At 37.4% G+C, this 26,145-nt stretch overlaps 1 protein-coding gene across 3 annotated transcripts in view; it reads left to right on the forward strand.

Moving 5' to 3' along the window:
• Window positions 1-26,145, forward strand: part of IMMP2L (inner mitochondrial membrane peptidase subunit 2) — a 957,053-nt gene that overhangs the window by 69,101 nt on the left and 861,807 nt on the right. For all 3 annotated transcript variants that reach the window (XM_040260170.1, XM_040260171.1, XM_040260172.1), the window contains exon 4: window positions 14,890-14,993. In XM_040260170.1, coding sequence (XP_040116104.1) covers window positions 14,890-14,993 — 104 coding nt within the window. The remainder of the gene's footprint in view (window positions 1-14,889; window positions 14,994-26,145) is intronic.

A 26,145-nucleotide genomic window follows, 5' to 3' on the forward strand; every position in this document is an offset into this window, starting at 1 on the left:
ATCAGATCTAGTCCTTTAAATCTATTTCTCACTTCCACTGTATAATGCAAACTGTAAGACACCTGAATAGTAACAGAAGGAAGATGGCATTTTAGACCATCTTATACATGTTCTTTCAAAATTATGGCATCTAATAATAATAATTTTATGATCAGAATATACATTTATCTTAACTGTACTTCATTGCTTCCTGGCTGGTGCTACAATGTTAAAAGTTTACAGCAGAGTACTATATCAGTTTCTTCTCTTACTTTAATAGTCCTCCACCCCACCCCACCCCCAATAATTTCTCTAAAATAATGGTTCTTCAAAAGAAGTTTGAGGGCCACTGTTGGTTCTTCATGGCTGCAACTGGGGACTGTGTCATTGAAAAGCACCAGTGAAAATTGCTCAGTCGTGTCCGACTCTTTGCAACCCCATCACTATACAGTCCATGGAATTCTCCAGGCCAGAATACTGGAGTGGATAGCCATTCCCTTCTCCAGGGAAATCTCCCAACCCTGAACTGGGATCTCCTGAATTGCAGGCAGATTTTTTTTACCAACTGAACTATCAGGGAAGTCAGAAAAGCACAAAATTCTATTTGAACATTTTAGATTGTATATATAAGCAGAGTGGGTGGTGCTCTTTATAGATGTCTGAAAAGATTGACAGTACAGCTCCCAAAGAAGTGAGGTTAAAACTGGGCTTTGTTGGTAGATTATCGTTAGTGAATTGTGGCTGTGGACTTTTTTTTTTTTAATTAAAAAATGAAAGAGAAATGAATAAGAAATTTATAGAAAAAATTGAAACTGTAATAATATCATGTATTGATGGATGGCTGTGGCTAAATCTTACAAGGTGAGAAATCTATCATGTCTCTGTTTAATTCTCTAGGGGAGTTTTATTTTCCTAAATCAAGACATAAATTTTCCCCCACCTGTCATATGATTTGAACTTAGGCACAAGCTGAGAATTTAGGATACCTTGACAATAATATTTGTTTGTAAGAGGAATAAAAATCCTTCCACATCATCTTTGATCAGAGAGAACATTAAAGCTCAACTTCTGTGTTATATTTGTTTCTAAAGCAGGTTTGATACCTGCTGTTTCAAGGTTTAGCATAATTTACTAACATCTGTTGAAATCTGCTGACTTATATGGTCTTTATTAGAGTAAATGATATAATACTTAGGTCAGAGCAAAGCATGTAACCTTTTTTTCATGTAACTTAAAATTTTTCCAAAAGAAAAAGAAAGGAAAAGAAAATTATGTTTCATCAACCAGAGCTAAGAACTTAGATTTTTTAATGTGTACCTTTATTTATATATGTATATATGTTTTAAAAATGAAACTTGAAAACATAATGAGCATAATGTGTCTGAAGAAGATATTTTTCTTCTTCAGTAGTTATGCACATTGACGTTTTTTCTGGGTTAATTCCTGAGGCAGAACAATTGAAATCTAAAAAAGTAGGCTTACTTTATTTGCTTAGATGAAATGAAACCCTGCACAAAGAATTTAGTAGTGGGGGTGTGTGAAAGAAAGTCGCACATGTTCGACTCTTTGCGATTCTTGGACTGCAGCCTGTCCCGCTCCTCTGTCCATAGAATTCTCCAGGCAAGAGTACTGGAGTGGGTTGCCATTTCCTTCTCCAGGGGATCTTCCCGACTCAGGGATCAAACTCAGGTCTCCCGCATTGCAGGTGGATTCTTTGCCAGCTGAGCCACAAGGGAAGCCTGGGGGATGTGCAGTGGTAGTAAAAATTTCAGCCTGAAAAATTCCAGATTAGTTCAGGCATACCTCAGAGATATTGAAAGTTTGGTTTCAGACCACCTCAATAAAGTGAATAGTGTAAAGCAACTCACATGATGTTTTTTGTTTGTTTCCCATTGCATATAACAGTTACATTTACATTGTATTGTAGTCTATTAAGTGCAATAGCATTATATCTAAAAATAAAGTATTTGTTGTTGTTGTTGTTCAGTTGCTAAGTGTCTGACTCTTTGCGACCCCATGGACTATAGCCTGCTAGGCTCCTCTGTCCGTGGGATTTCCTAGACAGAAATACTGGAGTGGGTTGCCATTTTCTTCTCCAGAGCATCTTCTCGACTGAAGGATCAAACCCATGTCTCTTTCATTGGCAAGCGGATTCTTTATCACTGGAGCATTGCTTAATTAAAAAATACTTCATTACTTAGCTTCTGAGCCTTTGAAAGTGAAAGTGAAGTCGCTCAGTCATGTCCGACTTTTTGCAACCCCGTGGACTGTAGCCCACCAAGCTCCTCCATCCATGGGATTCTCCAGGCAAGAATACTGGACTGGGTTGCCATTTCCTTCTCCAGGGGATCTTCCTGACCCAGGGATCGAACCCAGGTCTCCCGCATTGCAGGCAGATGTTTTAACCTCTGAGCCACCAGGGAAGCCTTTAGCTATTCATAATCTTTCTGCTGGTGTCAGGTTGTGTCTCGTTGCTGACTGCTGACTTATCAGGGTGGTGGTTGCTGTAAGTTGGGATGGCTGTAGAAATTTCTTAAAATGAGACAAAAATGAAGTTTGCTGCATCGATTGACTCTTCCTTTCATGAAGAGTATCTCTATAGCTTGTGCTGTTATTAGATAGCAGTAGAACTTCTGCAGAATTGGAGTCAGTCCTCCCAAACCTGCCAAAGCTTTATTAACAGAGGTTGTATAATATTCTGAGTCCTTGTTGTCATTTCAGCAGTCTTCTCATCATCTTCACCAGAAGTAGATTCCATCTCAAGAAACCACTTTCTTTGCTCAGTAAGGAGAAACTGCTCATCCTTTAGTGTTTCATGAGATTGTAGCAATTCAGTCACATCTTTAGACTCCACTTCTAATTCTAGTTCCTTTGCTTTTTCTACCATGTCTGTAATGACTTATTCCCCTGAAGTCTTAAGTGCCTCAAAGTCATCCAGGAGGGCTGGAATCACCTTCTCCCAAACTTCTGTTAGTGTTGGTATTTTGACCTCTTCCCATGAATTACAAATGTTTTTTAATGGCATCTAGCTTCCCTGATGGCTCAGAGGTTAAAGCATCTGCCTGCAATGCGGGAGGCCTGGGTCCGATCCCTGGGTCGGGAAGATCCCCTGGAGAAGGAAATGGCAACCCACTCCAGTATTCTTGCCTGGAGAATTCCATGGACAGAGGAGCCTGGCGGGCTACAGTCTATGGGGTCGCAAAGAGTTGGACACAACTGAGCAACTTCACTTCACTTCACAGAATGGTGCACCCTATAAAGTAGGTTTTCAATTGACTTTGCCCTGATCCATCCAAGAAATCACTGACTATGGTGGCTAAGGCTGACAGCTAAGGCTATAGAGTTACAAAATGTGTGTGTGTGTGTGTTTAAAGTACCAAGGATCTTTATTCTTAGGTCTGAAAATGTATTTCTTAAATAATAAGACTTGAAAGTTTAAGTTACTCTTTGATCTATGGACTGCAGAATGGATGTTGTGTTAACAGGCATGAAAACATTAGTCTTACTGTATAATACATCCATCAGAGGGCTTCCTTGGTGGCTCAGTAGTAAAGAATACTGCCAATGCAGGGGACTCAGGTTTGATCTCTGGGCTACAGAAGATCCCTTTGGGAAGGATATGGTAACCCACTCCAGTATTCTTGCCTGGAAAATTCCATGGACAGAGGAGACTGGAGGGCTACAGTCAATGGGGTTGCAAAAGAGTTAGACACGACTAAGTGACTAAACAACAACATAGCCATCAGAGCTTTTTGAGAACCAGGTGCATTGTCAATGAGCAGTACTGTTTTGAAAGGAATTATTTATTTTTTTCCTGAGTAATATGTCTCCACAGACCTTAAAATATTCAGGAAACCATGTTGTAAACAGATGTGCTGTAATTCAGACCTTTTTGTTCCATTTACAGAGCACAGGCAGAGTAGATTTAGCATAATTCTTAAAGGCCCTATGATTTTCAGAATGGTAAGTGAGCACTGCTTCAACTTAGTCTCCAGCTGCATTAGCCCCTGATCAGCCTGTCCTTTAAAAGTTTTGAAGCCAGACATTGACTTCTCTCTAGCTATGAGAGTTCTGGATGGCATCTTCCTCTAGTATAAGGCTATTTCATCTACATTGAAAATATGTTGTTCAGTGTAGCCACCGTCATGAATTATCTTAGCTAGATCTTCTAGATAAATTGCTGCAGCGTCTACATCAACACTTGATACATCCCCTTGTACTCTGATGTTAGGGAGATTGCTTCTTTCCTTTAACCTCATGAAACAACTCTGCCAGCTTCAAACTTCCCTTCTGCAGTTTCTTCACCTCTCTCGGTCTTCATAAAACTGAAGAAATTTAGGACTTTGCTGTGGATTAGGCTTTGGCTAAAGGGAATGCCACGACTAGTTTGATCTTCTAGACTTAAAACTTTCTCGATATCAGCAATAAGGGTATTTCACTTTCTTAGTGTTTGTGTGTGTTCACCAGTGTAGCACATTTAATTTCTGCCAATAACATTTCCTTTGCATTCACAATTGGCTGACTTAGGGTAACTGGCTTAAGAGGCCTAGCTTTCAGCTTTTCTTGGCTTTCCACATGCTTTTCTCATGAAGCTTAATCATTTCTAGCTTTTGTGTGCAATTCTTTCTTTCACCTGGACACAGAGGTGATTGTAAGGTTATTCATGGGCCTGATTTCAATATTGTTATGTCTCAGGGAATAGGGAGGCCAGAGCAGGGCAGTGGCTAGTTGGTAGAGCCGTCAAATCACAAACGACATTTATCAATTAAATTTGCTGTCTTACATGGGTGCAGTTTGTGGTGCCTCCAAACAACTATAATAACATGAAAGATTACCTATCACAGATCACCACAGTAAGTATCATAAAAATGAAAAAGTTTGAAATGTTGCCAGGCTTACCAAAATGTGACACAGAGACATAAAGTGAGCATATATTGTTGGAAAAATAGCACTGGTAGACTCTTGATCCAGGACTGACACAAACCTTCAATTTGTGAAAACACAGTATCTGTGAAGCATAATAAAGTGAAGAGCGATAAGAAGAGATATGCCAGTATTTAAAAGGAAAAACATTGTAGGCAATAAGCAAAGGCTTGATCTTGTCTTGAATCTTATGGAAAGGATATTGTACTTGATTTTGTTTCCCTTTGTCCTGTTGTTGCTATAGTTATCATTATCATCGTACTTGTTGACTGGTATCATGAACTGTTAAGAAATTTCCTATATCTCTCTTTTAACTCTCATAACAACCCTATGAGCTGGGTGGCACTGCAACCATAGATGTGGAAATGAGGTTTGAAAAAGGTTAAGTGATCTGTGTCAGATAATCTGGCTAGTGTGTTTCTCAGGTGGGTAAAGAATCCACGGCCAGTGCAAGGGATGAAGGAGATGTGGATTTGATCCCTGGGTTAGGAAGATCCCCTGGAGGAGGAAATGGCATCACACTCCAGTATTCTAGCCTGGAAAATTCCATGGACAAAGGAGCCTGGTGAGCTACAGTCCAAAGAACTGAACATGACCAAGTGACTGAGCATGCACATGCACACACGCACGCACATGCACACACACACACACACACACACACACACACACGAGTCTGGCTAGTAAGGAAGTGGAGACCAGATCTGAACATAGTTTTCTCTCTTTAGAGGAAGGGCTATCCAAAAGATTTGTCTCCAAAAGATTTGTCTAAGTTGTTTGATTTTTTTTTCTTTTTTTTTTCCAGTTATAGATATACATGTATCTATTCTTTTTCAAAATCTTTTCCCATTTAGGTTATTACAGAATATGGAGCAGCATTCCCTGTGCTGTATAGTAGGTCCTCGTTGCTTATCTGTTTTAAATATAGCAGTGTGTACATGTCCAAAAGACTGATCTAAGTTGTTTTAAATATAGCAGTGTGTACATGTCCAAAAGACTTATCTAAGTTGTTTGTTTTTTAATCCTAGTGCTCCACAACAAAAGCATAGGAATTGATTGTGTGAGAATGCAAGAAAAGAAAATTCTTTTCTTCATTTAAGAAAAGAAAGGCAAGGCTGCTTTTGGGTTTGTTTTGTCAGGAATCCCAATGACTAGTGATCTTTTCCATCTTACTACTGGAAATCTCCACTGCTGGTAGGAAGATCAGATACAATCACACATTTTGAGATACAGGTAGAAACTCCTGCATAGGAAAGGGTATGGCGAAATGTAATGGTCCTGCATTGTTGGTAGGAATATAAATGGGTGCTGTCCCTATGGAAACAATTATGGAGGTTCTTTAAAAAATGAAAAATAGTTACTATATGATCTAGCACCCTCACTCCTGGGCAGCTATTTGGAGAAAACTCTAATTTGAAAGGATACATGCACCCCAGTGTTTACAGTAGCACTACTTACAATAGCCAAGACATGGAAGTAACTTAAGTACCCATCAAAAGATGAATGGATAAAGAATGAAATAATAACATTTGGAGCAACATGGATGGACCTAGAGATTATCATATTAAATGAAGTAAGTCAGAAGGAGAATATGATGTCACTTATATGTGGACTCTAAAATATGATACAAATGAACTTATGTACAAAACAGAAAGAGGTCCACAGATGCAGAAAACAAACTTATGATTACCAAAGGGGAGGGCAGGAAGGGATAAATTAGGAGTTTGGAATTAGCAGATATACACTACTATATATAAAATAGATAAATAACAAGGTCCTATTATGTAGCACAGTATTCTATTAATATAAAAAACCAGAATGAATATATTCTGTTACATATATATGGAAAATAATAATTAAAAAATATACAACTGGATCATTTTGTTGTATACTAGAAACTAACAACATTGTAAATCAACTATAAGTAAATTTAAAAAAACCTCCTAAATTAAATATTCTCTGCTATTTCTTACTTCAGAAAACTTTGTTATTTTCTGTTGGTTGTAATTTTGATGTAGTCTGTGGGAATCTAGGATTTAAAGTATTAAAAACATGACTAGAAAATATAGACTTTCTGGTTACATCAAGTTCCCAAAGTTTATGACTTTTAATTTAGATTTCATACATATAACTTCTTTGGTTTGAAAGGACTGCTTGTTCTGTCTGAAGCAAACTGCCATTCCCTCAGTGGTAAAAACAAGATGTAAAATTTCTAAGAAATAACATGGTTTTACTAATTTTTCTAAAATTGCAGCATCCAAATGAAGTTTCTTTCATTTCTTATATAATATTCCCAATTTGAAGTTAGAGCATTATTTTTCTTCTGAAAAGTTTTTTAGAAAACTCAAGAAGTAAAATTTTTTTTTCTTTTTATAAAGAAATTTAATTGAAGTACAAACAACTATGGGTTTTTATAGTGATGTAGGAACAGTTTCCCGATTAAAGAAAGTTTTTCTTTATGAATAATGTTATTCATATTCATAAGTATTGTTTATATTTATAAATGAACTGTAAAGAAAAAAATTTGTGATGTTCTGATTAGCATTATTTCATTATGGATACTGTCCAATTTTATTCCTAAGGCTTAAATTACCTACTTGGCCCAACACAAAATGTTTCTTACTATGCTTACTCATCCAGAGTGTGTTTTCTTTGAAAGAGATGTATACACTGTTAACATAATGTACATTTGGTAGGAAACATCTTAGTTAAATATGATTTCAAATTATTTTAATCTTTTAAACTTAAAAGTATAGACAGACTATTTTCCAGCCACTGTTCTGGGGTTGGGCATATACAAAAATGAATGAAATATGGTTCCTGTAATTGAGAAACTTACAGTTAAGTGAATGAAAGATTCATTTGTGTAGGCAGATACCTATAATGTTTTAAGGGCTATCCCTAAAGTTTACCTGAATTGTTAAGGGAGCACAGATTGGGAGATGATTAATTTAGCCTTGTGCAGAAGAGCAAAGGTAAAAGAAACTATTGTTTCTTTTATAAAATCAAACAAGGTCTTCCAGGTGTTGACTGATGGTTCTAATATTTTACTGCTTGGAATCTGACATGCTTGCTTTGGGGATTTTCCTTTCCCCTGCATGAATCTGTAGTTTACAAGGCATTACCTTTAGGTTCTAACAATTAACATTAGAAAAGTTGGTGGATGATTGATTCTGTAGGGGAAAGATGAATGGAGGTGTCAAAATTTGAGTCTCTAGAGATTACTCTGTCCCTAACCGTGGAGCACCAGCATGTAATTTGCTAATTTCCTCAAGGAAACTTCAGCTTCTGGGTCTAAGATGGGAAAAGGGCTCTTTATTGGGTATATTAATTTGGAAAGTCTTTGGAAATTTCATTAGTTTATTAAAAAAAAAATCCTTTCTATTAAAATGTATTAATATCCTTACTTGCCTAGGTGTCAAAAACACAGACTTGAGAACTAATCTCTTCTTAAAATGCTTTTATACTCTTGGAAAGAGAGACAATCAGATAATTATAAGAATGCTTAAAACTGCTATAATTGGGCATCTTTAGTGGTCCAGTAGCAAAGACTCTGAGCTCCCAATGTAGGGTTTCAGGTTTGATCCCTGGCCGGGGAGCTAGATCCCATCTACTGGGGAACTAGATCCATATAACTCTTGGGAACCAAGAGTTCCCAAGCCACAGCTAAATATCTTGCATGCTTCAACTAAAAGGATCCCACATGCCATAAATAAGACCTGATGCAGCTAAATAAATGTTTAAAAAACCTCTATGATAGTAACAGTCACAGGTTTTGATGAGGAACTTGGGGACATTTGTTTATCTAATGGAGACTGAAGATGGGAATGAGGAGGAGAGGTGAGGAGTGATGTGAAGGAATTCCTGGGAGATTGCCTCATGGAATTCAAGTGGTTTTTTTTGAAGTGTGAGTTAAATGGTGGGAAGGGGAAAGAGGGAAACATTTCAGTCAAAAATTTTGCTTATATTATGCCTTGGGAACTATGGACGGAGAACTATGGATGGAGGTTCATAACACTGTAAAGGAGGCAGTGACCAAAACCACCCCAAAGGAAAAGAAATGCAAGAAGGCAAAGTGGTTGTCTGAGGAGGCCTTCCAAATAGCTGAAAAAAGAAGAGAAGCCAAAGACAAAGGAGACAAAGATACACTCAACTGACTGCAGAGTTCCAGAGACTAGCAAGGAGATCTAAGAAAACCTTAAGTGAACAATGCAGAGAAATTGAGGAAAACAATAGAATGAGAAAGACTGGAGATCGCTTCAAGAAAATTGGAGATAACAAGGGAAAAAAGATGGGCACAATAAAGGACAGAAATTGCAAGAAATCTAACAAGCAGAAGATACTAAGAAGAGGTAGCAAGAATACACAGAAAAAAATATATGAAAAAGGTTTTAAAGACCTGGATAACCATGATGGTGTATTCACTGTAATACTCATCCAGAGCCAGAATGCAAAGTCAAAGCATTACTATGAACAAAGCTAGTGGAGGTGATGGAATTCCAGTGAGTTATTTCAAATCCTAAAAGATGATACTATTAAAGCACTGCACTCAGTATGTCAGCAAAATTGGAAAACTCAGCAGTGGCCATAGGACTGGAAAAACTCAGTTTTCATTCCAATTCCAAAGAAAGACAATGCCAAAGAACATTCAAACTACCATACAGTTGTACTCATTTACATGCTAGCAAGGTAGTGCTCAAAATCCTTCAAGCTAGGCTTCAACAGTATATGAACCAAGAACTTCCAGATGTACAAACTGGATTTAGAAATGACAGAGAAACCAGAGACCAAATTGCCAACATCATTGGATCATAGAAAAAGGAAAGGAATTAAAAAAAAAAAAATCTACTTCTGCTTCATTGCTTCATTGAAAGCCTTTGACTGTGTGGATCACAACAGACTGGGAAATTCATAAAAAGATGGGAATACCAGACCACCTTACCTGTCTCCTGAGAAACCTGTATGCAGGCCAAGAGGCAACAGTTAGAACCTTACATGGAACAGGGGACTGGTTCAAAATTGAGAAAGAAGTAGTACATCAGGGCTGTATATTGTCACACTGCTTATTTAACTTATATTCAGAGTACATGATGCAAAATGCCAGCCTGGGTGAATCACAAGCTGGAATCAAGATTGTCAGGAGAAATATCAACAGCCTCAGATATGCAGATGATACCACTCTTTTGGTAGAAAGAGGAACTAAAGAGCCTCTGGATGAAGGTGAAAGAGGAGAGAAAAAAAGCTGGTCTACAATGCAACATTCAAAAAACTAAGATCCTGGCATCTGCTCCCATCATTTCATGGCAAATAGATGGGGGGAAAGTAGAAACAGTGGTGAATTTTATTTTCTTGGGCTCCAAAATCACTGCAGATGGTGACTGCAGCCATGAAATTAAGACACTTGCTCCTTGAAAGGAAAGCTATGACAAACCTAGACAGCATATTAAAAAGTAGTGACATCACTTTGCCGACGAAGGTCCATATAGTCAAAGCTGTGGTTTTTCCATGAGTCAAGTATGGATGTGAGAGTTGGACCACAAAGTAGGTTGAGCATTGAAGATTTGATGCTTGCCAAATCACTGCAGATGGTGATGGCAGCCATGAAATTAAAAGACACTTACTCCTTGGAAGGAAAGTTATGACCAACCTAGATAGCATATTGAAAGGCAGAGATATTACTTTGCCAGCAAAGGTCCATCTAGTCAAGGCTATGGTTTTTCCTGTGGTCAAGTATGGATGTGAGAGTTGGACTGTGAAGAAAGCTGAGCACTGAAGAATTGATGCTTTTGAACTGTGGTGTTGGAGAAGACTCTTGAGAGTCCCTTGGACTGCAAGGAGATCCAACCAGTCCATCGTAAAGGAGATCAGTCCTTGGTATTCATTGGAAGGACTGATGCTGAAGCTGAAACTCCAATACTTTGGCCACCTCATTCGAAGAGTTGACTCATTGGAAAAGACTCTGATGCTGGGAGGGATTGGGGGCAGGAGGAAAAGGGGATGACAGAGGATGAGATGGCTGGATGGTATCACTGACTCAATGGACCTGAGTTTGAGTGAACTCCGGGAGTTGGTGATAGACAGGGAGGCCTGGCGTGCTGTGATTCATGGGGTCGAAAAGAATCGGACACAACTGAGCGACTGAACTGAAGTGTGCTAGAGAAGACTCTTGAGAGTCCCTTGGGTGGCAAGGAGATCAAACCAGTCAATCCGAAGGAAAATCAATCCTGAATGTTCATTGAAAGGACTCATGCTGAAGCTGAAGCTCCAATACTTTGGCCACCTGATGCAAAGAGCTGACTCACTGTAGAAGACCTTGATCTGGGAAAGATTGAAAACAGGAAGAGAAGGTGGTGACAGAGGATAAGATGGTTGGATGGCATCACTGACTCTATGGACATGAGTTTGAGCAAACTCTGGGAGATAGTGAAGGACAGGAAAGCCTGGTGTGCTGCAGTCCATGGGGTTGCAAAGAGTTGGATGTGACTTAACAACTGAACAAGAACAATATGATGTCTTGGAGTGTGAGGAAGTAACTTGTGCAGGGAGTACTGCTTGTGATTGAGTGTCACTTGTAGGAACAATATAAGTAGGGATTGGTAGGATCCTATATGTCATGTGTGTGTTGATTTTTATGTTGGAGACAGTCTTGCTGGTAGTCAGGGAAGCTTATTATAAAGGATTTTAAATAGGGGAGTGGCTTGATGAAATTTGATGCTGAACAACCAGTTAGAATCATGTTCTAGAATCTCAGAAATGCAGTTGAGGGTAGAGTATAAATTTAGCTAAGGGACATAATAATGAGTAAAAAGTACATCTTGCTTGGTTGTGAGGCAGGTAAATAAATATGGCATTACTGCATTCTGAGTGGTGTAGTATGAAGTGGTATGGATTGCATATAGAAGAGGAGCAAGTTGTTTGGGACTGCACATTTAAGAGTCATAGGTCTATGGGTGGTATTTGCACCTAGAATATTCATGTGATTTTCTAAGAAAATAAAACAGAGATGAAAGATCTGAAGGTAAACTTCTAGACAAAAGCAACCTTCATAGGATAATGGTTAAAGAAGAATCATCTAAATCTATGATGTTAGCACTGTGGTTATAATTGATTATTAGGTTGCAAAATCAATAATGACTTAGCAACTAAACCACCACCACCAAAATCAATAATAGTGAATGGGAAATTAATATGATTGATTATAGACAGGATTTTAAAAACATGGATTAGGAGAGAATATAAATTACGACATCAGGGTATGTGTGGTAAAGGTGATTATTCTTTTGTGATGTTTTGTTCAGATATGTGCATTTGTACTTTGGGTACAGTATAAAATGTCTTTATTATGAGTTGTAATCACAAACTTTTGAAAAACAACAAAAGAGACTAAGGAAGAACAGTTGGAAATAATTAAATCACTTTTGTTCTTCACTTCTCTGATGGCAAGGAAAAGAAATGGACCCAGTGAAAGTGCAGTGGGAAGTAGATTTTTCTTTCCATTGTACAGTCGCTTTCTCCCTAGGCCACCTTTACCACATCAGTTATGTAAGAAGGAAAAATACAAAGAAATAAGGGGAAAGAGCTTGCAAGATAATGAACTCAAGGATAGAGAAGGAGAGGAAGAAAGAGAAAATATGAATGAGAAATATGGATGAAAGAGAATAAACCACATATGGAAGCCTGGCTTTTAGCCTAACCTGACTGACTCCAGGAGCTCCATTCCCTAGCACCATGGCCCAACAATGCGCCTTGGATTTGTCCTGCCACTGCTGCTCTGTTTCTTATTAGGGATAAAGCTGGATGAAGAACCTGGGGTAAGGGTACAAAAGTACCTCTAATTAAAATTGTGATTTAGTTATATCACTAATGAAAGTTATTGAGGGCTTAACTAGGGGTCAAGAGCCATTCTAAGCACTTTAAATGCATGATCTCACCAAGTAAGTAAATATTTGTTAAGCCCTTAGAACAATGTCTGGCACATGGTAAGCACTTGGTGAGTATTGGATATTATTATTATTTAATTACTAATTAGAGAAAAGTTACTAAATATCGCCATTTTACTAGTAAGGAAATTGGAGTATAACAAAGTTAAGTAACTTTCTCAAAATCTTATAGCTGGAAAGAAATAGAATCATTCACTTTTGAGTTGGAGGTGAGCGACTGATTAGTATAGGTGCGTAGCTACCCACTCTGGTATTCTTGACTGGAAAATCCCACGGACAGAGGAGTCTGGTGGACTACAGTCCATGGGGTTACAAAAGAGTTGGACATGACTTGGCGACTAAACAACAGTGAAGGGTTATATGTTGATTGGTGCTTGAAAGATGATGACAGAAGAGAGAATAGACAGAATGGGTCTTCAGTGAAAGACATGAAAAAAAAAATCCCTTTGGCTTGGTGACTGGTTGGACATGAAGTAAAAAGGTAAGTAAGATTTAAAGTTGGTTGTCTGGGGAAATAGTGAGTAGGATGTAAGAAAGGGAGAAAACTTTTATACTAGGGAATGATGACAATTCCATTTAATAGAATTGAATTTTATGTCAGGTAGTCAAGTGAGGATTAGCAGGGAATTCAAAACTGAAGTTAGAGATGTTTAGGCATTATCATGTAAAGGAGTTGCAGAAGCTACAAGAGTGTTTGAGATCCCCAAGGATAACCAGTAAGTTTTTGGTCACAAAAAATCTGGGGAGTCAAAAATAAAGTCGTAATAATAGCCCCACACAACATTTCTACGCCTTTGTTCACACCTGCTTTTTAGAAAACCTACAAGTAATTCCAGGAATCTTTAAAAAGAATATGTTACTGCTAGGGCTTGCCTGGTGGGTCAGTCTGCAAAGAATCCTCCTGCAATGCAAGAGTTTGATGTCTGTGTCAAGAAGATCCCCTGGAGAAGGAAATGGCAACCCATTCCAATATTCTTGCCTGGGAAATCCCATAGACAGAGACTGGCAGGTTACAGTCCATGGGTCCCAAGAGTCAGACATAACTGAGTGATTGAAACATCACCGCGGCACTACTGCTCCAGGGACATCCTGTTGTTGGGCATGTTCTGTTTTCCTCACTGCTGCCCTGGCTTCTGTGGCTCTGTCTGTTCTTGCTGCCAACCCACCATCTGTGAATGGGGGGAGCCTCCATTGTGGTTTAGCACCTTCCCTACCACCACAGCAATTGCTCTTTTAGACCAATGACATTCCCAGAGACCCTGGAGAGTCAGTGGTGAAAAAGCTTTCCTTTTTCTTATTCTACCATCAAGTTTCAGACTTGATATCCATTGACTTTTTCAGCAGTCCTGTCCAGGTGATAGATGTGTTGGCTTTATGGTTCCTTAATCAGTTTCTTATGCCTAGATGATTCCTGACCATCAGATGAACTCTTACAGAAAATGTTTCTCTGTGTCTGCCCCATTGGTCCTTAGGCATATCTAGACTTGTCTAAATCCTAGGGTGAAGACTGTTTACTAGGCTTAGACTGAAGCCAGGACCCTTCCTGCAAGCTCTCTGTAGAAAAAAGAGATCAAAGTGGGAAATTCCCATATTTTCCAAGATTATTTCATCACTTGCTACTTCTGGTCTCTACTGTTTCCTATGGTATTTTTCTGGTTGATTTGAGATTATTTCTTCTTCTTCTCCAAATGGAGCAATCACATGTACCTACTATGGAATTAGGTCCTATCTGAATATTCTATGGGGAGGCTTGATTCACTTTTTTCTTTTATTTCTTCTTACAATTTTCCATGCCTCTTTAAGGGAGTTTAGTAAAGAGTTGACTATCTAGCACATTTTCCTTTGAAATGAGTATTGGTAAATACCTGTGAAGAATCCAGATGAGCCTTTTTGAAAACTCATCATTTGCAGTTATTTTAGAACAGCAATTTATTGAAAGCTACTATATTAGAAATGTTTTATTGCACTGCACTACAGCTATGAAGTGCAAGGAACCATGAAGATTGAAAATTACAAATGACAGATGTGTCTCTTTCTTCTTATTTTTTAGCCTTCTTTGAATCCTGGGGGGAGCCAATCATCTGATGTGGTGCTTTTGAACCATTGGAAAGTGAGGAATTTTGAAGTACAACGTGGTGACATTGTGTCATTAGTGTAAGTAAATCAGAAACATACTATATTCCTATATAAGACGGTTTATAATTATCTGATTTAGCTAGTAATTCCCTGTTTATACCATATTGTCAATTACTAAATTAATAGGTCATTTAAAATGTAATACATTTTTCAAAATCTATTTTGAAATGTAACAAGACTATGAAAGAATATTTTTTTCTATGATACTTAAAATTTATCACTTGATTGACATACTTGGTTTGGCAAAACGTGTTTGATGAAATATTGATTAGAAATTATTGTATTGATGATCTAGAGTACGTGTAGCTGGTATTTGAGTTATTTTGAAATATTGTATTTTGGAAGCAACTTGTATGTTACTCTCATACTTTATTAGCTGTATAGCTACAAAATATTTGTAGACCATTGTAAGTGTGACTGGAAATTCAGTGGCATTTATATATATGTATCAGTGATTTAACTGAAAAAAGGAAGTTTGGAAGATGGTAGACTGGAGGCTTTTGTTTGGGACCAAAAGGTGGCAGTGTTTCTCTGTTAAAGTACTACGACTGGTCAGGAACAAGAATTTCACTCCAGTCTTAGTGTAGAGAAGGAATGTCAAAATGTACATGACTGACACAATGATATTCCTATGTTTGAATGATTAAGACTTGAGGTTTGTTTATTTTAAAAGTAAATTTACACTGAGAAGACTGCAACAGAACTTGCCTAATTTCTCCTCTTTTCAGCTACTTATACAACTGTTTTAACAGGATTCCCTGTTATGCCAGTTAGTGCATTGGGGAAGCAATTAATGTAGTAGTTACTGTTATTTGTTTTAATGATAGTAAAATCCTACTGTTTGGTGAAGACTTCGAACTTATAAGTATGATTCTTGAATTAGAATAATTGTTTATTGTTGGGTGATAATTTATAATTGGTAAAAGCAAAACGTTATCTACTTGCTTTTACTTATCTTTGGTTACTGCTTTGTGGAAACAGATATTTTCTAAATGTGTCTCTATCAAGCCTATTCTACTAAGATTTATTTGAAAACATATTAACTAAAACTGGTCAGTAACAAATGAAATAAATTTGAGTGGAGTTTTGTATGGCAGACATCCAAGGATGGGGATTAATGCTTCTCATATTCTTGAGTGCTTTCTTTAATATTAACCTACTCTTCAGAGTATCCTTTTACTTTGTCATTCAGGGAACTGTTTCTGCAACCTCCTTAACAACCTTCCCATGCTGGGTTAGCCTGTCGTGTGCTCATTATTCTTTTGCTTTTGGTTTGACAAGGTTACATCCTCACTTAGTCCGTGATGGAGAGGATACCCACCCAAGTGAAAGAGGTCACCTTATAAGCAGACTATTGTGTGGTGTATTTTTTCTGTGAGAAACATGCTGACTATCTTTAACCAAATGAATCTGAATAGGTAATTGGGGAGAAAAAAAAGGCTCCTTAAAATCCAAGTCTGCATGGATCCAAAACGGTACCCTAGCATATCCTAGACTATATATAAAAAAAGAAAATGTTATCCTTTTATGTAAATATTAAAGTGATTGATACTTATTATATAAATTAACTTCAAAAACAGTATATTCAAATTGAGGTTGATATACTAAATGATAGCTACCTCAATTGAACTGTATTTTAAATGAGTTAACTATGTGATGTATCTCTGTCAGGTACAAATAACACAAATTTTCTTTCATAATGCTTATTGTTAGTAGGAGCTATTTACATGTAAAAATGCTTAGTGATTGGTATCATATTATTTAACAATAAATAATCATCAAGCAGTAACTGTTGCTTTCTTTTGGTGAACAACCAGGCTTATATTTGTTTAGTATGATGCAATACTAATAAAAGACACTGTTTAAAGTATCTTTTTAGTTTCATGAACAAAAATGCTTTCTGGACACATGTTCTTACGTTAGAATATCCTGTCAATATAAGAAATGTGTGACTAATACAGAAACACATGACTAAATTTTGAATTTATGGCTAAATATAAAATACAAAGATAACAAATTGATGTTAATTATGCATTTTATTGATACATAAGTAATCTTTGGTAACAAAGTAGTGTGACAGCTTATATTTTAAATCATTCCTGGACAGCATTTTATGTATTCAGAGTATGTGGAAATGCAGCATTTCTACTATAATATATATGCCTTTCTGGAAAACTCTGTGGTTGGCAAATTCATTCTTAAATTACTAGGGCTTATGCATCTTCATAACCAGAACACCAATTAAAATCACAATAATTCCAATAGCATTATTTAAAAGACATCTGAAGTTTCTAATAAATAAACACTGCAGTAAATGTTGGATTTACTTAAAACAATAAAGATGAAGATAGCTTGATGGAAGAAGATATAAGGAAGGTTTGAGGCTATCTATGTTTTCAAGGGCCAGGGTTATTATTACCAGAATTTGCAAGAAGAGAAAGATTGCAGGCTATGTACAAAATGTACTGATCCCAGAGATGGATGTTCAGCTCACTGTTTTGTGTTGTTTTATTTGTTGTAAGTTTTTTTTTTTTTTAAAGGTCTGAGTTAAACTTGCAGTAAGCTTTCTAGGAAAAGAGTTGAATGTATAATACTGATTCCTTCTTAGCTTGCTGCTTTTAGTGTACTCAGCCTTCAACTGATATTAATGAGACATTGATGATTTTGGGAGAAAATCAGATGTGAACCAGTGAAGCTTCTGCTTTATACCGACTTCTTTCTCCATTCTTTCTCACCAGCTGCCTATGAACTAATTCATGTTACAGTAAGACAGTATGTAGCAGAGCAGACTGTCCCATCTATTTCATTCAGTTTATTGACCAACTCTATTTCCTAATGCAAGGGAGGTCTGGGTGGGGGAAGGGTACATATTGGAATATGCTTCTTTGCATCTCTTCCTTCTCTTTTCCTGTCACTTTCTTTCCGTAAAAGACTGTAGCAGTGCAGCAACTGTTTAAGCACGTTATTCAGTAATGTTAAAATGAAAGGTGTCTTTGTTTAATAACATCACACAAAACATTATTTGCTGTCATTGAGTCCTCAGTGTTACTGAGTGTATGCAGGAGACATCATACTCTCTTGGTGGATTTGCAGACTAATAGTGGTGATTAAGGTGGATTTTCTATACCTCGGAATTGACTTTTCATTAACCTGTGTGATGGCCTTACTGCCACAGACTTAACATAAGTAGCACTATTTTATAATGATATATCAATTAACAGAACCATTGGGACAGAGTTTCATTCATAATAAAGTTTCAAATAATCATGTTTAAGAGTGTTTTAACTTTTCATTTTGAGATATTATCAACTTAAAGTTTGTAAAAATAGTACAGGGAATCCCCACATATCCCCTTGTTTATTTTTTTAAATTTTGTTAATATAAAATTGACAAAATTGTAAGATATTTAAAATGTATACTGGGATGAACTGATATATGCACACATTGTGAAAGAATTTCCCTCATCAAGTTAATTAACTCACTCATCACCTATTTACATTTTGTGTGGGGGGGGCAGAGAGGGGGTTGGGCATAAGCTAGAGAGAGAGAGAGAACATTTAAGTTCTACTGTTGGTGAATTTCAGTTATATAACACAATTTATTAACTGTCATTACCATGTTATAGATTAGCTTCTCAAACCTTATTCGTATGCCCTCCAAATATTAACATCATACACAACCATTGCATAATTATGGAGACTGAGAAATTGACACTGATACAATACTGTTAACTAATCTACAGACCTTATTTAAATTTCACTAGTGTTCCCACTAATGTCCTCTTTCTAGACCAAACTCCTACCCAGGATCCTATATATTTTTTTTTTTTTTCTTGTCTCTCTAGTCTCTACTAATCTGTGGCATATCCTTGGTCACTCTTCATCTTTTTTAAGCTTGACAGTTTTGAAGGGTCCTGACCAGGTAATTTGGAGAATGATCCCTTTGACTGTTTGAGGGTCAGTCTTGTCTCCAGTGAGGAGGTGGTGCTGTTGATGGCAGTTGCTGGGGAGGCTGCAGCAGTGGTAACAGTTGGGAAGGTGGGTAAGACAGGGTCAGAGGAGATGGAAATTGTCAGGCACAGAGCTTTTCAGGTTCTTGGAACCACATATTTGTGTCCTGACTAAGAAATCCCATAGCCTCTATAAGTCCACACAGATAATTCTTTGGATGCTAGGAAGCAAGGAAGGAGGCCTGTGCAGCTGGGGAGAGCTACAGTTTGTAGTAGGGTTAGAAGGGAAGGAACTAAGGCTAGGTGACAGATTATACTACACTGAGCCAGCATTCACTTCTACAGTAGAAGGCGAGGGCGAGCGAATTCTCCTTTAATGAACACTCCTGTATGTCAGGCATTACACTAAGTGCTTTGGATTGCCATTTTATTTCTCATAACAGTAACAGGAAATAGTTATTATTATTTTTGTGGGTAGTGGACATTATTTATTTATTTTTTAATGTACTTTTTATTCAGGTAACTTTGGTTTATAACATTATATGTTTCATATGCAAACATTACATTTCTACTTCTGTATACACTAAATCTTGCAGACATAGTTAAAGTGATAAAACTAAGATTTAGCAAGCAAATGGCAGAGCCAGAATTTGCACACCGGTCCATTTGAACCTGTATTTGAATACAGGTCCAATTAAACCTGAATTGCTTGATATAGTACGCTTTTGTGGCTATTGAGCAGTTACATATGGCTTTTGTTGTTATTCAGCCGCCCAGGAGTGTCCCACTCTGCAACCCCATGGACTGCGACACACCAGGCCTCTCTCCCCCTCACCATCTCCCAAAGTTTACCCAAGTTCATGTCTATTGCGTTGGTGATGCCATCCGTCTCATCCTCTGACACCCTCTTCTCCTTCTGTCCTCAGTCTTTCCCAGCATCAGGAACTTTTCCAATGAGTCAGCATTAGATGACCAAGATACTGGAGTTTCAGTTTCAGCATCAGTCCTTCCGATAAACATTCAGGGTTGATTTCCCTTAAGATTGACTGGTTGGATCTCCTTGTAGCCCAAGGGACTCTCAGGAGTCTTCTCCAGCACCACAGTAAAGGCATCAGTTCTTTGGCACTCTGCCTTCTTTACTTCTGCTATTGTGTGCTTGTTATGTAATATGGCTACTGCTGCTTGTTAAAATGATAGTATTTTGTATACCAAGTGCTTGTGTGCTCAGTCATGTCCAAGTCTTTGCAACCCCATGGACTGCAGCCCACCAGGCTCCTCTGTCCATGGAATTTTCCAAGCAAAAATATTGGAATGGGTTGTCATTTCCTTCTCCAGGGGATCTTCCCAACTCAGAGTTTGAACCTGAGTCTCTTGTATCACCTGCATTGGCAGGTGTGTTCTTTAGCACTGAACCAATGGGAAAGACATATTTTGGATATATTCAGTCAAATAAAATATATTATTAAAATTAATTTCACCTGTTTCTTTTTCCTTTTTTTAATGTAGCTAGTAGAAAATTTGAAATCACCTATGTGACACACATTGCATCTTAAGTGGACAAATGCTCTGTCTAAATCTTCCATTGTACCTGCTGCTTTCCTGGAGTGTGTCTAAGGTGTCTCATCTAAGGGTGAACTAAGATGAGATCCTAAAGTCTGAAGTGGAGAAATACTAATGTAGTTTCTATGAAGTACAGTAGACTCCCAAAGAGAGGTAAACACTGTGTTGGTGAGTGTTGGGATGATCAGGTTCAGAGACAAAGGAAAAAGGACATATAATTTACAAAGAGAGAAAAGTACCCACTATAGTTTATTATTTTTTTTTCTTGTAGGACTGAAGTCTCTTTATTTTTTAAAAGTATTTATTTATTGAATTGTAGTTGATTTACAACATTAGTTTCCAGTGTATAGCACAATGATCAGTTATATATATATATATTTTTTTTCATATTATTTTCCACTATAGGCTATTACAAGATACTGAATATAGTTTCTTGTGCTATACAGTACATTTTTTTTGCTTATCTATTTTATATATAGCAGTTTGTATCTGTTGATCCTAAGTTCCTAATTTATTCTTTTTTACCTCTTTTCCCCACTTTGGTAACCATGTTTGTTTTGTGTCTCTGTAAGTCTGTTTCTGTTTTGTGTATGGATTCATTTGTATTATTTTTAGATTCTGCATGAAAGTGATATCATATATTTGTCTTTCTCTGACTTCACTTCATATGATATTTTCTAGGTCCATTTATGTTGCTGTAAATGGCAATATTTCATGCTTTTTTATGGTTAAGTAAAATTCCATTGTGTGTACATACCTCATATTATATATTAATATATATCTCATCAGTCATCTCTTGATGGGCACTTGGATTGCTTCCATGTCTTGGTTATTGTAAATAGTACTGCTGTGAACTTTGGGATGCATTTTTTTTTTGAATTAGAATTTTTATCTTTTCTGGATGTATGTCCAGGAGTGGGATTGCTGTATTATCAGTTCAGTTCAGTCGCTCAGTCATCTCCAACTCTTTGCGACCCCATGAACCGCAGCATGCCAGGTCGCCCTGTCCACCACCAACTCCCAGAGTCTACGCAAACCCATGTCCCTCAAGTTGGTGGTACCATCCAACCATTTCATCCTCTGTCGTTCCCTTCTCTTCCTGCCCTCAATCTTTCCCAGCATCAGGGTCTTTTCCAGTGAGTCAACTCTTTCCATGAGGTGGCCAAAGTATCGGAGTTTCAGCTTCAGCATCAGTCCTTCCAGTGAACACCTAGGACTGATCTCCTTCAGAATGGACTGGTTGGATCTCCTTGCAGTCCAAGGGACTCTCAAGAGTCTTCTCCAACACCACAGTTCAAAAGTATCAATTCTTCAGTGATAGTTCAACTCTCACATCCATACATGACCACTGGAAAAACCATAGCTTTGACTAGACGGACCTTTGCTGACAAAGTAATATCTCTGCTTTTCAATATGCTATCTAGGTTGGTCATAACTTTCCTTCCAAGGAGTAAATGTCTTTTAATTTCATGGCTACAGTCACCATCTGCAGTGATTTTGGAGCCCAGAATAATAAAGTCAGCCATCGTTTCCACTGTTTCCCCCATCTATTTGCCATGAAGTGATGGGACCAGATGCCATGATCTTGGTTGTATCATATGGTAGCTCTATTTTTAGTTTCTTAAGTAACCTCCATATTGTTTTCCATAGTGGGTGCATCAGTTTACATTCCCATCAACAGTATAGGAGGGTTCCCTTTTCTCCACACCCTCCCCAGCATTTATTGTTGGTAGAATTTTTGTTGATAGCCATTCTGATCAGTGTGATGCAATATCCCATTGTAGGTTTGATTTATATTTTACTAATAATTATAACTGAGCATCTCTTTTATGTGCTTCACAACAATTCTAATATTTATTGATTGTTTATCATTTCCCAGTCCCAAGACTGAATTCTATATTCATTTTTATTTAATCCTCACTAAAATAAACCCCAGTAAAGCAGGTATGTGGTTATTCCCATTTATAGGTGAGAACACTGAGGTATAAAGAGGCTAAGTAACTTGTTTAAGATCATATAGCTGACTGGTAAATGGAGGAATGAAGGTTTGAAGGGCTTCCCATCAAACCTAGTGTTCTTGACTGTCAAAATGTAAAGCTTCTGTGTATAGTGGTGATGGTTTGGTTGAGGATCCTTACTTATTCTTAGCAAACAAGTCACACAAGCCCTTGCATCTCTACATCAATTGGATTATCCCATGAAATTTCTGATACACTGGTTCTTGAAATGTAGTCTCTTCATTAATAGCAATAATACTTTATTATAAACATAGAATCTGCATACAATTTTGACAGCTGGTTTGCAATATGCTAAGCTAATTGCCACTTTCTGTGATGGCAACATCTGTAGCAGTAAATATGCAAAGAGTTATGAAGATATGAGCCAGGGAAATAGATGAAATAGAATAGAGCCTTTGGGGAAAAATAGAAAGGTGCTAGTTCCTTTGTGTCTTGCTGCTGCTGCTGCTGAGTCGCTTCAGTCGTGTCCGACTCTGTGTGACCCCACAGACGGCAGCCTACTAGGCTCCCCTGTCCCTGGGATTCTCCAGGCAAGAACACTGGAGTGGGTTGCCATTTCCTTCTCCAGTGCATGAAAGTGAAAAACGAAAGTGAAGTCGCTCAGTCGTGCCCGACTCTTAGCGACCCCATGGACTGCAGCCTACCAGGCTCCTCCGTCCATGGGATTTTCCATGCAAGAGTGCTGTAGTGGGCCTTTGTGTCTTGAGTGCTCATAAATCTTTAAAGGTCCCTTGACCCACCACTGGAAATTAACTGCAGTCTGCTAAAACACGAAATTCATGTTTTGTAACAAATGCCCAGGGCAATGATAATACTGAATAATGACTTATAATTGTATTAAAAGCCATTTAATCTGTTGAGCTGGGAGGATATAATCGTGAATACTTATCTAGTCTATCCATTGTACTTATTCCTAATTTTTTTGGTTGAGAGCGATTTTTTTTTTTTTTTTTTAGTTTGTAGTTAATATTGTACATTTCAGGAACACAAATCTAGAAAGAACATGACTTTAAGAGAGGAAGTGCCTAGGCTTTTGTTCATTGTTTTTAATTAACTGGTATTCAAAATGCGGGAGAGTGAAGTCTTGGGCTGTAATTTATTTTGATGAGAGATTTAGGTTTTGGCACTTTCAATTACCCATAATAATTTGTATTCATTACTAAGTATATTTACAAATGATACTTAAAAAATGAGATAGTGTAACTTTTGTTTGCTATTATTTGATCTAGATTAAATTGATTTTATAAATACTGTTTAGAGGCATATAGATAGGAAGTTGGTAACCTTAAGGTGGTCCTTAAAAGCAATTTCCTTTCTTGAGCAGGATAAATTGCCTTCACAATTTTTATACATTTAATTATGCAATAAAACATTTTCTTAGTTCAGAGACAAATTATAGCTTAGAGATGTTTCAGTGATCATAAATTTCAATTTTGAATTATTGATATTTTATGGTAATGTAACTATAGGAGCTATCCATAGCCTCTGCTCCACTCTTTTCATAAATCTTATATCCTCTGAGAGATGACTAGAAGTTGTCAAAGAATGAAGTTATATAGGCAGCAGTCCATGAAATAGTGGTACTTATGTTTGTAACTTTTTATTTTTATTGTGAAAAAAACCCAGTCTCTGAGGACACTGTTACCCTACTTAAAAAAAATAAAAGGTACAGGACAGTATTTACAGAAAAGACACTCCTAAATGCTTGTTGTTTGTTATATGTAAGGTGTCAGGTTGAACTGTGAAGGAGAAGCATTTTGAAGATAAGCTTTAAATAATAATTCTAACAGAGGAATAACTTAAAAATTTAAGAAGTAAATAGTTGAGCTTTCAAGCAGAAAATATAATACACAAAAAATTAACTATCCCATATGTATGTCAACCCATCTTTAATACTTTTGGAATCAATAAGATATGCATGCCCATATAAACAGAGACCACTGAGATCAATCAGTATCTGATTTCTTAGTTTATTTCAAACTAAGGCCCATTTTGAAAAAATGAGAAAATACTGTTAAAAAGACTATCTAAAGGCATTATAGTACTACCAAGGAGGAAAGATCCCAGAGGGAAGAGCAACACGCTGGGGTGAGCCTTGTATTTAGTGCCACTTCTCATCTTGGGTTTTTGTCACTTTATAAACAGCTCATGCCATGAGGCTGAGAAGCGAAGCTGTGGAGGCTAAGATGGGAGATGCTGGGCATAATTTTTGGCAGTTTCACAGGGCTAAGAAGCCACAAAGTAGAATTCAGGCATATTGCAGGACCCTGGTGAAGCGTTTTCAACTTTTAATTGAAATCCCCAAAAGGCTATGTCCTAGGAGTTAGGGAGAACTAGAAATAGACTATAAGTTATAAAAATTACAATGCAGCCTCTGATAAACTCAATCTTGATTTTAAGGTAATCTGTCTTCACTTTAACTGTCTGTCATTGCCAGAAGCAACAGTAGCTCACATTCTATAAAAAATTACCATGTGTATCACAAGCCAGGTCCAAGCTTTAAAAATATAAAACAGCAAACAGTAGAAACACTTGCATGGTGTTCTAGTTTTTGGAGTTATTGGACGTGATGTATAAAATAATTATAATCAATATATTAAAAATTGATGAAAAGATAGAGTTTATTAGAGAATGTAGAAGAATTGAAAGGGATTCTAGAGACGAAAACTAGTGTAACTGAAGAGCTAGATCAGTTTAATGCAAATTAGAGACAACTAGGGGGAGGATTATGAACTGGGTGATAGGTCAGTTGGGAAATATCTAGGCCATGGGTGATTGGTTCACTGGGATTGGTTCACTGTTAGGCACTGCGTCTAAACAGGGCCAATCTGTGTCATTCCTGGAAATGGATATTAAGGGTGAAAATTTACATTTTTGTTAGAGTTGTTAAGTTTGAACAATATGATCTGTTTGAAAAAAAAAGTCATTTCTTTAAGGTTACATCAATAAAATAGGTGCTAGCTGTAGTAGGCAGAATTTTGGTCCTCAAGTTTCCAAGCCTAATTCCTAGGACAATGAATATGTTGAGATATTGTGCCCTGGATATGTTACCTTGTATTGGCAAAGGGACTTTGTGGTTGTAATTAAGGTTGACCTTCAGTTGATCTTAAAGCCAGGAGGCTAGCTTAGGTTATCCAGATGAGTCCCATCCATGCTGTCTCAGGAATCCTTAGGAGCAGAAGCTAGCCTAGATTATCCAGGTGGGCCCAATGTAGTCACCTGAGTCTTTAAAAGCAGGCAGAGGCGGAAGTGAGGAAAGTGCAGTGGAACAAGTCAGAGAGAGCCAAAGAATGGGAACTCTTCCATGTACTTTTGCTGGCTTTGAAGATTCAAGGACCATAAGAAGAAAACAGACTACCTCTAGAAACTAAGAATGAACTCTTGCCAAAGGCCAGTCATACACAGAATTGAATTTTGCCAACAAGCTAGTGACTCTGGAAATGGACTCTACCCCAGTTTCTAGAGAAGGACCCAGAGATGCCTACAGCTTGATTTGGGCCTTTGGAGACTCCAAGCAGAGTACCCAACTGAACTTGCCAGACTGCAGTCCCGGAGGGCGCTGAGCTTGTTAAATTTTAAATGGCTGTTATTTTAACTTTAAACCCCTTCATTTGTTTTAATTTGTTAGAGTGGCAATATAAAA

The sequence above is a fragment of the Oryx dammah genome, unplaced genomic scaffold, assembly GCF_014754425.2.
Source record: "Oryx dammah isolate SB20612 unplaced genomic scaffold, SCBI_Odam_1.1 HiC_scaffold_18, whole genome shotgun sequence".
NCBI lineage: Eukaryota > Metazoa > Chordata > Mammalia > Artiodactyla > Bovidae > Oryx > Oryx dammah.